Here is a 17,689-nt window from a genome sequence, read left to right on the forward strand (position 1 = left end):
AAATAGTCGGAACGTAGTCAGTAGCTAAGATTAGGTCCGTGCGGACCATAGGAGTGAAGGCGTCCGTGCCTATCCGTGCACATATAAAATATAAATATATATTAAAATAAAATCAAATAAAATACATATACAAAATAAAATGTTGCTGAATTTTGTAATACTTTTTCTGTTGGAGAAGCTTTCGGGATTCCTCCCTTTATCAAGTCCAAAGCAAATCTAAGCTCACAAGCAGAAGACACAGGTTACATCTCACAGATATTCAGGGGTTAGGACAATAGATGTGGAGAATTCACATTTAAGATAGGCCATAAATTGGCCAGCTATAGGAACATAGATAAGGATAAGAAAAAGGGGGAGGGAGGGGAGAGACTGATAATTAAGCAGGACAAAGTGAGATGCAAAAGAAAATACAGTACAGCACAGGTTATAAGAGGTTTTGCGATAAGAAAAAAAAAAAAAAAAATATATATATATATATATATATATATATATATATATATATATATATATACACATATACACATATACACACACATAGAATTAGTCTGCATCACTACTTCTACATACAGTGTATGGTGCCAGCACCCCAAACTCTCACAGTCCATCCAACATAGAAAACAATGGCGCAGCACTCAAAAAAATGCAAAAAATACGGCGAGTTTATCGTCTCACATCATAGCAGCAACGTTTCAGTTCCACACTGGAACCTTTTTCCAAGCTTGAAAAAGGTTTTAGTCTGGAACTGAAGCATTGCTGCTATGATGTGAGACGATAAACCCACCGTTTTTGTTTTTTTTCCATTTTTGAGTGCTGCACCATTGTTTTCTTCATATAGACAAACTTGGGCATATATATGTGTACATGTATGTATATAGAGTAAATTTGAGTAGCCATATCTAGAGATGAGCGAACTTACAGTAAATTCGATTCGTCACAAACTTCTCGGCTCAGCGGTTCTGACTTTTCCTGCATAAATTAGTTCAGCTTTCAGGTGCTCCGGTGGGCTGGAAAAGGTGGAAATAGTCCTAGGAGACTCTTTCCTAGGACTGTATCCACCTTTTCCAGCCCACGGGAGCACCGGAAGGCTGAACTAATTTATGCAGGAAAAGTCATCAACCACCGAGCCGAGAAGTTCGTGACAAATCGAATTTACTGTAAGTTCGCTCATCTCTAGTCATATCAGTCCAGTGATGCATCTACTGCTACTCAAATTTACTAATTTGCTACATTATGGAACATACCACATATAGACGCCTAACAGAGAAAATCTTTAGGAATCCCGAGAGCTTGTCTCCACAAAATTCTGTTTAGTCCAATAAAAAAGGTATTACAAGATACTGCAAATTTTTTTAGATTTGCATATATGCATATATATATATATATATATATATATATATATATATATATATATATATATATATATATATATATATATATACATGCATAGATATTGTTAAAATAAAAACATTATATATATATATATATATATATATATATATATATATATATATATATATATTTATATTATATTATACAGTGGTCCCTCAATGGGTTCCAGGCCGACCATTGTATGGTGAAAGCATTGTATGTTGAGTCCATAACTCTATGGAAACCTGGTAATTGGTTCTGAAGCCTCCAAAAAATAGGAAAAAGTGAGGATTAAAGAAAAAGAAGTAGATAAGTAATATAGATAAAGCAAATCCTTATATATAAAAGTGATAAAGATCTGCTGGGAGCTGTAATCACTGTCTATGTAGAGGACCGGAGCTTCTTCAGGGTCCTGTACAGTACACAGTGTCCTAAAAAAAGTAACATGGAGCCGCCCTCACCTGGCGTCCAAAGGAGCAGCTAAAGAGTAGTACAGAACATGTAATACCTCCCTGTCCTGTAGGGGGGCGCTACCGGACAGGAAGTCAGTGCATACACTTTAGTAATACAGGGGTTTTACCAGTAAATGTCCATTCTGATTGGTCGGTTCTTCCAGCCAAAGACATGTGTCACAGATATGGACTGTCTGTAGTATTGTATGTTGAGTCTGGTTTCAAGTTACAATGGTCTAGAAAAGACCATTGTATGTTGAAACTATTGTAGTTGAGGCCATTGTAAGCAGATTTAATTGGGTACATTTTTAGTTATTAAATAAATAATATAATTATTCTTATTTAATTATTCACCTCTGGATTATCCTTGTTTCAGGAATATGGTGCTGAAGGGGAAATATAAAGAGTCTTACTTCCTTCCTTCTATGTCTGTGAAGCCTCCCATGGGAACTGAGAGAAACCTTCCTAGGGAGAAGCTGAACCCTCCAACACCCAGCATTTATGTAAGTTATTTAAAGAGTCCCTCCGCCTCCTGCAGGGTGATAAGAGATTCCCGTATGTAGTTCATCTACTGTTTTTCTATATTATTTTAATTAGAATATTTTACATTTTACAGCTGGAGAGTAAGAGAGACGCCTTTTCCCCGGTTCTGCTCCAGTTCTGCACTGACCCTAAGAACCCGATCACAGTGATTCGTGGGCTGGCTGGATCCCTGAGATTGAGTGAGTTTCTCGGTTGACTCTATAAACTTTATAAGGGTTCTCTTTAATTTGCTGTTGCCATAATACTAGGATGTACATAAAATGGGACTCTTGAGTTCTTACAATGGATTGGCAAGGATCAGTATAGGGCAGTGGTCTCCAAACTGTGGACCTCCAGCGGGAAGGTCCTCAGTTTGGAGACCACTGGTATAGAACCATACCCTGACCATCTCTCACTCTCCTCCTCTCACCAGACCTCGGCCTCTTCTCCACAAAGACCTTGGTGGACGCCAATTCAGACCACACTGTAGAGGTCCGTACTCAGGTGCAGCAGCCATCCGACGAAAATTGGGACCCATCTGGGACTCGCCAGGTCTGGCCCTGCGAGAGCAGCCGCTCCCACACTACCATCGCCAAATACGCCCAGTACCAGGCCTCCTCTTTCCAAGAATCTTTGCAGGTGAGTGTGTGAGTTGTAGTGCAGCGGAGGCCGTCATCACTACAACGGCGGTACAATTTAAAGAGTTCCTGTCATCAAACCATATTTTCTAAACTAACTCAGATTATATTCCGTAACTACTCCTAACACCCCTCCTGCCCTTAAAAAAAAATAAAAATTCCGAGCTTTAAAAAGCTGTGTATCATACCTTTCCCTTTGCTCACATTGTGTGAGCTCCCAGCAGGAGAAAGTGGGCGTTCCCCAGTAACGTCACTGAAGCCTGCGAAAGCTGTGCCCCGCCATGTCCCACACCCAATTCCTGAGTTTGGTCTCCTCCAGACCTGGCAGGAGACCAAACTAACCATTTGACTTGTGGCAGGGAACAGAACAGAGCCACCTAGTGGCCATTTTTTTCAATCACATTAAAAACATATAAAGGTTGAGAATTTTAACAGCAAGTAAATTGCAAAGTGTCTTATAATTACATAAAGAACTATATATTAAAAGTTTTTTTGTTTGGTGACAGGTCCTCTTTAACATGGAGGATAGATGGAGCTATAACGAATAATTTTACATTTTATGACCCTGGTTGGTCCAGTCATTACGGTATCTAATGTGTTGCGTCTCATTCTTTTTATTGCTTTACAGGAAGAAAAAGACAGTGACGATGAGACTAACGAACCCGATAGTACCACAGAAACCCCACCACCCAGGTAAGTGGTCCTAAATAATGGGGACTGTGCCCCAGACATATTGTCCTCCTGGGACCACCCAGTACAGAAACCTGGCTGTGAGTGTTCAGTTTCTGTGAAAACACCCCCACAGGAGAAATTGGGAATTGCACAGCGCCCGTTGAATACAGGACAAGATGGGTCCTCCTCGCTCTTTCTAAATGGCTCCTCTCTGGTCCGGGCAACAGAGAGCAGATAAATTCCATATATTAAATGCAGCTTTGGCTGTGACTGGAGCATAATAGGTAGAAGATAAGAAACTATCTATACAGTTCATAGAGTCCCTATGAATGTGAATGCAAAAGGGAGCTTGTTGCCCGCCTGAATTTTGCTGTAGGGCCGACCAAACCTCATAGCTCACTGCTGCCCCCTTCTGGCTTATCATTTGTGCAGCACAATATCTGTGTTGGTGCAATGCTAAAGAAGTAGGGTTATTCTCTATCTAAGTCAGTGTTTTCCAAACAGTGTGTCTCCAGCTGTTGCAAAACGACAACTCCCAGCATGCCCGGACAGCCAAAGGCTGTCCGGGCATGCTGGGAGTTGTAGTTTTGCAACAGCTAGAGACACACTGTTTGGAAAACACTGATCTATTAAAGGGGTACAACACTGGAAAACACTTTTTTTTTAAATGTTTTTATTTTTCAATTAACTGGTGCCAGAAAGTTTAAACAGATTTGTAAATGACTTCTATTTAAAAAAATCTTAATCCTTCCAGTACTTATTAGCTGCTGTATGCTCCACAGGAAGTTCTTTTCTTTTTGAATTTCCTTTCCGGCCTGACCACAGTGCTCTCTGATGACACCTCTGTCCATATTAGGAACTGTAAAGAGTAGGAGCAAATCCCCATAGAAAACCTATCCTGCTCCGGACAGTTCCTGACATGGACAGAGGTGTCAGCAGAGAGCACTGTGGTCAGACAGAAAGGAAATTAAAAAAGAAAAGAACTTCCTGTGGATCATACAGCAGCTGTACTGGAAGGATTAAGATTTTTTTTTTTAATAGAAGAAATTTACAAATAATTTAAATTATTATAATAATTTTTTTCCAGTGGAGTACCCCTTTAAGATATACAATCCCCCTATTTTGGTGATCCAGGGTAATTTATAACCATTATCTTATTCCTTTCAGCACAAACCCGGAGCACAAGGCCCCCCATATTATTAAGTTTGGAACCAACATTGACCTCTCCGATCCTAAAAGGTGAGAATGGAACATGGACGCTTCCCCTCTGTCCAGTACTGGCAGATGACGGGCCGCATTGTCCCCGCTGCTGCCGGAGACCAGACACTATGGTCACATGTTCTTCCTTCCCTTATATCCCTGTGTCTTGTTCTGCAGGTGGAAGCCTCAGTTGCAGGAGCTGCTGAAGTTACCGTCTTTCATGCGTGTGACGTCTAATGCCAACATGTTAAGTCATGTCGGTCATACGATCCTTGGGATGAACACGGTGCAGCTCTACATGAAGGTGCCAGGGAGTCGCACACCAGGTACTCGCTTCTTTCCTTTAGTGCGCACTCTCTCCTTTAGCTTGTGCTCTCTCTTCCTTGCACCCGCACTCCCCCCCCCCCTTTTGTATGAGCTTCCTCCCTTTTTAGCTTGCACTTTTTCCCCCCTCAACATGCAGCTTTCTCCCCATTTAGCATGCGCTTGCTCTCCCCCCCCCCTGGGCTTGCACTTCCTCCCCACCCTTGCCCCTCTTTAGCTTGCGCTTTCTTCCCCTCCTTTTGGCTTGCTCTTTCTGCTTCCCCCTTTGGTTCATGTTTACTCCCTTTTTATTAGCTTGTGCTCTCTCTTTCAGTATTTTCTATTTATCTTGAGCTTTCTCCCCCTCCTTTTGGATTAAGCTTTCTTCTCCCCCCAAGTTTTCTCCCTTTTTATTAGCATGCACTTTCTACCCCTTTTAGTTTACACTTTCTGGCATTTTCGGTATGCACTATCTTTTCTCTTTATCTTGCGCTTTCTCCCCTTCCTTTTGGCTCGTTCTATCTCCTTCCCCCTTTTGGTTTATATTTTCTCCCCCTTTGGCATGTTTTCTCCCTCTAGCTATTGCTTTTTATTGTGCCCTCTCTCTCAGCTATTGCTTGCTTCTTCTCGCACTTTCTTGCACCATCTCAGTGTTGCTCTTTCTCCACAGGTTTTGCTTGTGCCCTCTCCCTATTGCCCTCTCACTTTAGCTCACTCTGTTCCCTTAGGTTTTGCTTGCACTCACTCCTTTTTTTTTTACTTGCGCTCGCTCCCTTTTTACATGCGCGCTCGCTCCCTTTTTACATGCGCGCTCGCTCCCTTTTTACATGCGCGCTCGCTCCCTTTTTACATGCGCGCTCGCTCCCTTTTTACATGCGCGCTCGCTCCCTTTTTACATGCGCGCTCGCTCCCTTTTTACATGCGCGCTCGCTCCCTTTTTACATGCGCGCTCGCTCCCTTTTTACATGCGCGCTCGCTCCCTTTTTACATGCGCGCTCGCTCCCTTTTTACATGCGCGCTCGCTCCCTTTTTACATGCGCGCTCGCTCCCTTTTTACATGCGCGCTCGCTCCCTTTTTACATGCGCGCTCGCTCCCTTTTTACATGCGCGCTCGCTCCCTTTTTACATGCGCGCTCGCTCCCTTTTTACATGCGCGCTCGCTCCCTTTTTACATGCGCGCGCTCGCTCCCTTTTTTTACTTGCGCGCTCGCTCCCTTTTTTTTTACTTGCGTGCGCTCGCTCCCTTTTTTTTTACTTGCGTGTGCTCGCTCCCTTTTTTTTTTCTTGCGTGCGCTCGCTCCCTTTAGCTTTCTCTCCCCCTGGGCTATTGCGTACGCCTTCTTTTTTCCTCAGGAGGCGCCTACTTTGCCTCATCGTACTGACAGTCTCTCTTGCTCTCGTGCACTCTCCTTCATTTGGCTATCATGGCAGTGTTAATAACAGTAGTGGATTGTTTTTTTCCCTTTTGCTCCACCTTTTGGTAATGTGTGCACTTGTCTCCAATCACTGACTGTGTTATTTGTCTCTTTATCCAGGACATCAGGAAAACAACAACTTCTGCTCAGTGAATATTAACATTGGTCCCGGAGACTGTGAGTGGTTCGCTGTCCATGAAAATTACTGGGAGAACATCAGTGCCTTCTGTGACAAGTGAGACTCCTCCACTTCCTGACATGACCACTAGAGGCACTGTCCACTATCATAGTGGTTCTAAATGTGGTTCTCTGTTCTCAGGCATAACGTGGATTACCTGACAGGCTCCTGGTGGCCCATTTTGGAGGATCTTTACCGAGCTGATATCCCAGTGTATCGGTTTGTGCAGCGGCCCGGAGATCTAGTCTGGATAAACGCTGGAACCGTTCACTGGGTCCAGGCCACAGGATGGTGCAACAACATTGCCTGGAACGTTGGGCCCTTGACACGTAAGTGATCTTTTTGTCATGGTATAAAAAGTATTTTGTTAATTATATTGACTTCTTTGGCGTGTTTATATAAATCTCAAAAATTCACATAATCATGTCTCCTGTTCTCTCACAGCTTACCAGTACCAGCTGGCTCTGGAACGTTTTGAGTGGAATGAGGTCAAGAACGTGAAATCCATTGTCCCCATGATCCACGTGTCGTGGAATGTGGCCAGAACCGTGAAGATTACAGACCCAGACCTGTACCGCATGATAAAGTGAGCACTAGTCCCCTAGTGCAGTGTTTCCCAACCTAGGTGCCTCCAGCTGTTGCAAAACTACAACTCCCAGCCTGCCCGGACAGCCTTTGGCTGTCCGGGCATGCTGGGAGTTGTAGTTTTGCAACAGCTGGAGGCACCCTGGTTGGGAAACACTGCCCTAGTGTCTGCATATCACTCCCTGCTCTCTCTTCCTTTCATGTATTCATTACTAAATCTTTTTGGAATTTTTATTCCCTTTTGGTCTTTTTAATGCCATGAGCTGAAGGCTACATGACCACTTGGGTCGCACAACAACAAATTACATGTAAGCAGCGAGGCAAATTGTCAGGCAGGTCACAGTTGCATGTAACTTGCAATGTTGACAGTCCTGTGCAATCGGCTACCAAAAATCCATCAAATTTTGGATTTTGGGTGACCATCGTGTTGTGAGCATGTTATCGCAACATTGCAAAGTCACCATACGGTTTTTAGCCCTATACCTCATGTTCCGCTCCAGGTTTCTTGCTGTCTCTGGTTCCCTCTAGAGATGAGTGAAGTTACAGTGATTCGATTCGTCACCAACTTCTTGGCTCGGTGGTTGATGACTTTATCCTTCATAAATGAGCCATCAGGTGCTCCGGTGGGCTGGAGACTCTCCCCTAGGACTGTATTCACTTTTTCTAGCCACCGGAGCTCTCTTCTGGCCCCGCAGTTGACTCGCTCCTCTTCTGGCCCCGCAGTTGGCGCGCTCCTCTCTTCTGGCCCCGCAGTTGGCGCGCTCCTCTCTTCTGGCCCCGCAGTTGGCGCGCTCCTCTCTTCTGGCCCCGCAGTTGGCGCGCTCCTCTCTTCTGGCCCCGCAGTTGGCTCGCTCCTCTCTTCTGGCCCCGCAGTTGGCTCGCTCCTCTCTTCTGGCCCCGCAGTTGGCTCGCTCCTCTCTTCTGGCCCCGCAGTTGGCTCGCTCCTCTCTTCTGGCCCCGCAGTTGGCTCGCTCCTCTCTTCTGGCCCCGCAGTTGGCTCGCTCCTCTCTTCTGGCCCCGCAGTTGGCTCGCTCCTCTCTTCTGGCCCCGCAGTTGGCTCGCTCCTCTCTTCTGGCCCCGCAGTTGGCTCGCTCCTCTCTTCTGGCCCCGCAGTTGGCTCGCTCCTCTCTTCTGGCCCCGCAGTTGGCTCGCTCCTCTCTTCTGGCCCCGCAGTTGGCTCGCTCCTCTCTTCTGGCCCCGCAGTTGGCTCGCTCCTCTCTTCTGGCCCCGCAGTTGGCTCGCTCCTCTCTTCTGGCCCCGCAGTTGGCTCGCTCCTCTCTTCTGGCCCCGCAGTTGGCTCGCTCCTCTCTTCTGGCCCCGCAGTTGGCTCGCTCCTCTCTTCTGGCCCCGCAGTTGGCTCGCTCCTCTCTTCTGGCCCCGCAGTTGGCTCGCTCCTCTCTTCTGGCCCCGCAGTTGGCTCGCTCCTCTCTTCTGGCCCCGCAGTTGGCTCGCTCCTCTCTTCTGGCCCCGCAGTTGGCTCGCTCCTCTCTTCTGGCCCCGCAGTTGGCTCGCTCCTCTCTTTGACTCTTTCTCTTCCTGTCTCTCTCACTCAGTCTCTATCTCTACTCATTATTCCAGCGGTTACCTGATACTAACTCCAGTCTTCTACCATTGTAGATATTGTCTTTTGCAATCCATAAAGCGGTGTCAGATCCAGCGTGACAGTCTGATCCGTGGCGGTAAGAAGATCGCCTATCAAGCTAGAGTCAAAGATGAACCAGCCTACTACTGCAATGAGTGTGACGTAAGTGCCCGATCCTGGGGTTTGGGGCACTCGGAGGTCACTTCCTGGATTCTCACTGTCTCATTTCTTTCTTCATCAGGTGGAAGTTTTTAACATCCTATTTGTCACCAGTGAGAGCGGGGGTAAGAACACTTACCTGGTGCACTGTGAGTCCTGCGCTCGGATGGCCAATATCTCCTCAAGCAACGTTGTCATTCTGGAGCAGTACAGAATAGAGGAACTTATGCAGCTATACGACAACTTTCACCTGGTAAGAGGCTAGTAGGGGGTGCATGACCTACCCCACAAACAATGCTGTTCATGGTTCCCTTTATATAGTGACAGTGGCCCCTTGTACTGTCCAGTACCTGTGTATCATAGATACAGTCATAGATATGCAGTCAATCTAATAGTAGAAGGGATAGAAGTGAACTCGCACTCACCGGATAACTTGCAAAAGTGAAGATCTTTATTGGTGTCCCAACATACAAGACGGCAACAGACAGGTACAAACGGACCCGGGCAGTGCTTGAATGCTACCCCCGCCTGCTACTGCCCGGGTCCGTTTGTACCTGTCTGTTGCCGTCTTGTATGTTGGGACACCAATAAAGATCTTCACTTTTGCAAGTTATCCGGTGAGTGCGAGTTCACTTCTATCCGTTCTACTATAAAACCATTATAGGATTCAGACTATGGCAATGCAAAGCTGTTTAGAAAAAATATATAATATTACATAACAAAAGCTTTATAAAGCGGGTATCTCTGTATTTGTACTGACCCGCATAATAAAGTTTTTAACTTTAGTTAAAGCCTTTAAAGGGGTACTCCGCTGCTCAGCATTTGGAGCAAACTGTTTTGAACGCTAGAGCCGGCGCCGGGGGCTCGTGATAGCCACGCCCCCTTCCTGATGTCAGGCCCCGCCCCCTTCATGATGTCACACTCCGCCCTCTAAATGCAAGTCTATGGGACATCATAGCCCCACCCCCTCATGCCATCACGCCCTGCCCCCTCAATCCAAGTCTGTGGGAGGGGGCGTGATGGCTGCGTTGATGGCATGAGGGGCGGGGCTATGACGTCCCATAGACTTGCATTGAGCGGGCGGGGCGTGATGGCATGAGGGGGCGGGGCTATGACGTCACAAACTGCCGGCTCCAGCTTTCGAAACAATTTGTTCCAAACGATGAGCAGCGGAATACCCCTTTAAAAACATTGTGAGTTGTTTTTCTATTCTACTCAACCAATAATTTTGTAAAATGGTGCATTAAAGGGGAACTCCGGTGAAAAACTTTTTTTTTTTTTTTTTTTTTTAAATCAACTGGTGCCAGAAAGTGAAACAGATTTGTAAATGACTTCTATTAAAAATCTTAATCCTTCCTGTACTTATTAGCTGCTGAATACTACAGTGGAAATTATTTTCCGTTTGAAACAGAGCTCTCTGCTGACATCACGAGCACAGTGCTCTCTGCTGACGTCTCTGCCCATTTTAGGAACTGTCCAGAGTAAAAGGAAATCCCCATAGCAAACATATGCTGTTCTGGACAGTTCCTAAAATGGACAGAGATGTCAGCAGAGAGCACTGTGCTTGTGATGTCAGCAGAGAGCTCTGTGTTTCAAAAAGAAAAGAATTTCCGCTGTAGTATTCAGAAGCTAATAAGTACAGGAAGGATTAAGATTTTGTAATAGAAGTAATTTACAAATCTGTTTAACTTTCTGGCACCAGTTGATTTAATAAAAAAAAAAAAAAAAAAAAGAGTTTTCACTGGAGTACCCCTTTAAAGGAACACAAAAAGTGTTCCCAGTAGCCAGTCCTTGGTGGGAATATCAACTCCACTTTGAGAGTAGACTATGTTTATGGAGGTGGATACTATGCTGCAACCACCGCATGAGGTTGAAACCGCTCTGCATATGGTGGCCAATGCCCATTGGCGAACAGCTCTTAGACAGCACTATGTGTTTCCGTAGTAACAGACTACAAACAAACCCTGTGAAGTCTGACCCTGCAGCCATACTGCCATCTATCTGTCCTCTATGTCTTGTTACCTTATCAAAGGTATGTTAGTATAAAATAAGGCACAGATGGGTGACATTATGACTGCACGAGCAAATTAAAAAAGGTTTGTTGTGGGTAAAGTGGACATGTCAAAAACATATTGAGTCTTCAAAGTGTTGGAAAAAAATGGAGACCCCCTATCCTATGGAGACCCCCTATCCTATTAGTGAAGAAGGGGCTACAAAGAGCTTTTCTTGTTCTGGAGGGCAAAGCATACGGGCAGCACAATGATTTCAATGAGAACTGTGTAATACCAGATGTCACCTGTGGTGGCACTGCAGGATTATTCAACACTTCCAGGTTCCCCCATAGATTACAGCTGATTGGGTTTAGGCGCTATATTATAGTCAGGGGGGGATGTTCTCTTTGAGCAATCCCCCAAAGGGCAGAGGTCCCCAACCCAGTCCTCAAGGCCACCAACAGGGGGGGGGGGGGGAGAGAGAATCTGAAATGTTGGTGGGACTTGGTTGTGGACCACTGCCGTAAAGGGTTTCATAATTTTTTGGAGATTTTTATGGTAATTTGTTTTTGTTTTCTTTAGGCCCCACCTCCAAGCACACGGTGAGCCCTTGCTCCTTCTTCTTTTTCTGCTCCTGCAACAGTCTCCTCCCACCTCCTCCGCCGAGCCAGCCAATCAAAAACTCTCCCCTCTTCCCAGGACCAGTGAGAAGAGGGACGGTGCTACTTAACCAGCCAATTGCAATTGAGAGAGAGAGAGAAAGAGAGAGAGAGTGTGCGTCACGAAACAAGAGCGAGAGAGGAAGGGAGGGTAGGAGGGAGACGAGCCAGTTATGGATCGGCAGCTCATATTTCACTCTCTCCAGCCAATCACAGGCCTTGTTTACACAGATCCCGTTCTCCTTTTCGCGGGAACAGCCAATCAGGATGCAGGATTCTACATGTCTTTTGTTATTTTGTTGATAACTATTTTTTTTTTCCTCATATTGTTTGTTTTTTGTAATTTTATCAGGAATATTTATTCTGAAATCTTGAATTTGTGACTTTTGAGGGCGGGGGGGGGGGGGGGTATTGAGGGGATTTTATTTTTTTTTTGCAGGTGGGGCACTGAGTGCATTTTTAATTCTTTTTTTAAATTAAGTTCAGAGTGGTTCTCTGCTATTGAAAATAGTGTGTGTGGGCGCTCTCTGTGTGACAGAGGGGCGCTGACCAGGCTAATGCTGTATTATTGAATGGGTATGTTGGAAAGTATCTGCGGGTGGGATAGGGGAGGGAGAACCTCAAGTGATTGTGATTCTTGAAATGTAGAGATAGTCATTGAAAGCTGTGGTAAATGCTTGGACTGGGTGCCCGCAGAAGGAGGCATCTCGTGTAATGACGATTGCATCACTTATGAGTCCGTGGGGGCGGGGGAGGGGATAGTATTGGAGGTGGGTTTAAGGGTAACAAGACAACACTGTTGGGCGGAGGCATGGCGCAGTTCACTTATTAAAACCCCACTGTGATGGTGGGAGATCATGGACTGTGCCGAGGTCTAAGAGGAGCCCTCCTTTAATGAGTTGAAAAAAACATAAATGGCACCCTTACCACTGCAAATGAATTAACCTCTCTCCGGGTTGTGTTTTGACGAGAAAGAGATACGGGTTTTTATAAATATATATATAGAGATAAATATCTATTCAGCGCGGACTCCTCCCCTTTTAACCATTTCCTTGGATTTTTTTTTTTTTCCACCCGTTTTCCTGTTCTCTGTAATATAGAAATTTATAAATAAATATATATATAGAGAGATTTGGTTTAACTTACCTATGGAACGTTTCCCATCTGCTGGTTACTTCCCTTATTTTGCTTGTAGTGTCTGTTTTTTTATTTGTTGTATTTTTGTTTAATTCCTGTCTTTCTTGAATATTTTATAATGTTTTTATTGTTGAATGCTTTTGTTTCCCCCCCTCCCCCCATGTAAATCTTTAAACCTCTCACTTCACAAAACCACAGGCCAGTCCTTTTGCCAGCTTATTGTTAAGGTCCCCCCTCCCCCACATTAGGCCCTGCCTTGTCACAGGCTCCGCCCCCTGTAAGCATGCCCCACCCCCTTAAACATGCCTTCTGCTTCTTAGGTTAATGGTGTCCCTAATATTCCTTAAGGCGCACACTCACAAGCTAAAAATCACTGTATTTATTGACCGTAGCAAAGGTAGGCCGTTTTACACGAGATACCCTACCCCTAAATAAATGGGGAAACCCTGACCATGTTCCTCCTATGTGATTTCAGAGCTGAGACTGTGAATTCTAGTTGTTAAATTGGTGTCTAAATGGTTGCTTTTGGCGCTTACAGATGTTATCACCAAACCTATTGTGGCCCATGTACAATGTGGGCTGGGCTTGGGGTCCTAGTAGTTCTTTGGGTGCCTCATATATTGGCTGCCCCCCTTTCACTGCTCATGGATACTGAAGATATGTTAAATTGAAGGGTCCAGTGTTGAGATACGTAGCTGATATATTAGCTTTAGCATTAAAACTGAAATAAAAAGTATTTTGTAGGTTTGAAAAACCCTACGGGCAGCTGTGGAACCAAAAAAGTATGATGGAGTTATTTTTATTATAAGAGTCGAGGCTGGAATCAGCGATATCCAGGATGGAACGAAGTATGACATTTTTTTTATTTTTTTTCCAAAGCTTTTTTTTTTTCATTTTTTTTTTTCTAAAAAATAATTAATAAAAATTATTTGTTAAAGTCTGGTTTTTCAAGAGCAGTCTGAATTTTTCCTACTTAAAAGATAACTATTCTATAAATAACTAGGACTCAATTGAAGAGACACTTATAATTATGGGTGGGTATCGTTGCTATAATATAAGGTAGCCTAAAGATGGTCTTACACATTAGATGACTGGTCCCATCAAAATCAGCAAGTTTTTCAGACAGTCAACCATTTATGGGACATCTCAACTCTTCTCTTTCGGCAGAGGTCTGGGAAGAGAAGGATCATGTGCACACTTGGCCGAGCCAAGGGTCTATATGACTAGGGGTTTGGAGGAAAGATTGTTTGACTGATGGCTATCATAGGTGTATGGCTAGCCTAGGGTTGTGTTTATTTTAGAAGAGGGATCCCCTTCATGGTGATCTGCTCAAAGAGAACAAGGCCTAGAAATCTGGTACTGGGAAGCATTTTGGTTGGCCACACGTTGGCCAGTCTTGGAACCCTTGAGATGAAGGAAGGATTATGGTCCAATTTTTACCAGATGAGGCCACAAGAACTTGTTCCATATATTGTTGTTTATGACCAGATTTGACTCCTCAGCCTGGGGACTTTTACTCCTTCAGAAGGACAGTCATGAACTATAGGACAAAAAAAAACTTCTTATACTGGTTGATTGGTCAACTCTCACAGCTGTATTGAAGTTTTTGAAGACTTCTTGTGTCATATATTGTACCCAACTAGATAGTTGGGGATCTAGATAAGACCAAAGATACTGTAAGATATTGATTACACAGCTATAAATGCAGCATAGACATTATCTGTCCCTCACCTGATGAGTAGACTAGGTGAGTTGACATTGTATAACGTTAGGCTGAGATGGGGGATGGTCTTCCTGTGGAAGATTGTCATTAAAGTTTAGAATTCGAGGTAAGTTTTAGGGAAATAGTTTGGTGAACACTCAGTAGTCGGCTGGGACAGAGCTGTAATGTCTCGTGTTACTGGCCCACCCTCTGGTATCTGGACGTTTTCCATTCCGTTAAGAGCTGAACACTGGATCCTTTTCTTTAACTTTATCACGGTGTCTTGATCGCCAAAAGGGACTCTCTAGACATCAGTCACTCCCTGATCACAGATGTGTAACATGATATAGTGTTACCTTCATAGTGCACCCACTATGGGCGAGAATATGGGGAATCTGGTAGGTTCATCACAACAACTCCCATTTGGACACCATCTTCTACAAGGTGTATAGAAATGAATGCACCTTTTTGCTCTCCCATGCTCAACAGGTGGAAAGAACACCCTTCAGAGGCCAGTGTTGAATGTGACAAAACCTTTAGTACACCTTTTACCACTCTAGCTACACCACAAAGGATTTGGGGCAGAGGGTCATATATGCAAAACATAAAGGTCCATCACTAAACCACTCGTCCTACCACCATCATCCAGAGTGTAGAGTCCAACATTAATGGTTGAAACGTATGTCCAGTTATACCTCCTGTTCTACTATCACCTGTCTGTAGTAGTCACTGTTGATGGTCGAAACGTATGTGGAACTTATAAGTCCACTGTTACACCACCAGCTCTACAATGACTTTTCTATAGTGTGTAGACCACTAGTGTGTGGAACCCATGACCACATGGCTACACTTCTCCATGTACCACCACCATTCAGGAGCGATGCCATAAACGGGGATTCAGTCAGTGGCCCTTGTGTGTACATATTTTTTTGTTTTGTTTTCCATCTGCTTTATTTATTAACCCTTGCAGCTCCTTCCACACTTCCCTTATCTTGAATAAGCTTTTGCCGATTATCTTGGTGCTTATTATTTTTTATTGTCTGTTAAATACCTTCTTCAAATGGTGCTATGGATTATTGTACATTTTATTTTACTTTGAGGTGGGGAACCTTGATTACAAGAGGGGTTTGGCTCTGCATTTTCTTAATTTTTTATTTTTTTTTTATTACCCCCCCCCCCCCCCCCCTTTAAAAATAAAGGAATGGGGGTGAGATGTGGGTGCTGGCAGGGGTCTTAAACAGCGAGGATCTGCATTTCAGTAGTGGGATTTGGGGCTCTGTGACCACAGAGGATGGGGCGAGGAACTATGTTTTTTTGTTTTCAAAAAATTACATCTGTTAGATTCGGAGAGGGGTTAAAAAATATCAAACCACAGCACTGTGGCAATGGAGGGGGTCAATGGATAAATTGCAGCTGTCTGGCAGGAGGAGGGTTAATGTGTCAGTGCTTTGCAGATCTTTGGTGCTAATGAAACCCCTCCATGTTTTACCCCAAGACTGCAGAGCATTGCACCCCCTCTCTCCTTTGTGTTTCACTTGGTGCTAAAATACTTATCCTGTGTGTTTATTTTTCTTAAAGTTGATTTACTATTTGTGTGTGTTATTGAGGGGGAAGTGGGTCTCTGGGTTCTGATGCCTTGTTGGGGCTGTCAGTGCATTGCGTCCCTCACCCATTTGTACGTGACACATCCAACATTGCGTGACACCACTTATAAAGCACAGTATCCCTAACGCTGGGTCCAGTCGGCCAATAAACTGATCGTAAACGCCGTTCGCTCCTCCACTGTAATGTCCGATATGCATGCAATGCACTTACACCCCACCAGAGAGCAGCACAACCATTAGAGCTCCCCCTCCATTAAATCCTAGGGTTTTCCCTTCCTGTCTGTAACCCCCTACCCTCTACTCAAAAACATCACTCAAACTCAAGACTTATTATTTTTAACTGAGCCAGCGATTTTTTTTGTGAATTTGTGATATTAATAAATCTGGTTAAAAAAAAATAAAAAATAAAGATTTTGATAAAAAAAAAAATATAAAAAAATATACAAATGCGCCTTGTTTATTGAAGTTGCATCAGAGGAATGGGACGCTGTTGGTTATGATACAATACAGGATCCGGAGCAGATCTGTGCCACATCCAAAGAAAATAGAAATAATATGGAAAACTCTGATAATTTCTTACAGTTACAGCAAGTGCTACATGTTAATTCAATAAAAAATTATTTCTCCTATTTATCCTACTAAACTAGTAAAATGAAACTAAAATATATAACAGTACTTTATAAGAAAAAAAAACAATCATAAGGAGGACAACAATAAAATACTACAATTATTTAATACTACCCCATATACAAAATGTACTAAAATACTGCCCCATATGCACAAGAATATAACTACTATAATACTGCCTCCTATATACAGGAATATAACTACTATAATACTGCTCCTATATACAAGAATATAACTACTATAATATTGCTCCTATATACAAGAATATAACTACTATAATACTGCTCCTATATACAAGAATATATCTACTATAATACTGTCTCCTATATACAAGAATATAACTACTATAATACTGCCCCTATATACAAGAATATAACTACTATAATACTGCTCCTATACACAAGAATATAACTACTATAATACTGCTCCTATATACAAGAATATAACTACTATAATATTGCTCCTATATACAAGAATATAACTACTATAATACTGCTCCTATATACAAGAATATAACTACTATAATACTGCCTCCTATATACAAGAATATAGCTACTATAATACTGCCTCCTATATATAAGAATATAACTACTATAATACTGCCTCTATATATACAAGAATATAACTACTATAATACTGCCTCCTATATACAAGAATATAACTATTATAATACTGCTCCTATATACAAGAATATAACTACTATAATACTGCCTCCTATATACAAGAATATAACTGCTATAATACTGCCTCCTATATACAAGAATATAACTGTTATAATACTGCCTCCTATATACAAGAATATAACTACTATAATACTGCTCCTATATACAAGAATATAACTACTATAATACTGCCTCCTATATACAAGAATATAACTACTATAATAATGCTCCTA

The 17,689-nt window shown here is 43.3% G+C and overlaps 1 protein-coding gene across 1 annotated transcript in view; it reads left to right on the plus strand.

Moving 5' to 3' along the window:
• KDM6B (lysine demethylase 6B) overlaps positions 1-16,606 on the plus strand; it is a 53,214-nt gene extending 36,608 nt beyond the window's left edge. The window contains exons 11-22 of the mRNA XM_056570088.1: positions 2,197-2,323; positions 2,437-2,542; positions 2,776-2,981; positions 3,609-3,673; positions 4,820-4,891; positions 5,030-5,178; positions 6,691-6,805; positions 6,890-7,077; positions 7,193-7,334; positions 8,951-9,077; positions 9,157-9,327; positions 11,648-16,606. Coding sequence (XP_056426063.1) covers positions 2,197-2,323; positions 2,437-2,542; positions 2,776-2,981; positions 3,609-3,673; positions 4,820-4,891; positions 5,030-5,178; positions 6,691-6,805; positions 6,890-7,077; positions 7,193-7,334; positions 8,951-9,077; positions 9,157-9,327; positions 11,648-11,671 — 1,492 coding nt within the window. The 3' untranslated portion in view covers positions 11,672-16,606. The remainder of the gene's footprint in view (positions 1-2,196; positions 2,324-2,436; positions 2,543-2,775; positions 2,982-3,608; positions 3,674-4,819; positions 4,892-5,029; positions 5,179-6,690; positions 6,806-6,889; positions 7,078-7,192; positions 7,335-8,950; positions 9,078-9,156; positions 9,328-11,647) is intronic.
• The last annotated feature ends 1,083 nt before the right edge of the window (positions 16,607-17,689 follow it).

The sequence above is a fragment of the Hyla sarda genome, chromosome 4 (assembly GCF_029499605.1).
Source record: "Hyla sarda isolate aHylSar1 chromosome 4, aHylSar1.hap1, whole genome shotgun sequence".
Classification (NCBI taxonomy): domain Eukaryota; kingdom Metazoa; phylum Chordata; class Amphibia; order Anura; family Hylidae; genus Hyla; species Hyla sarda.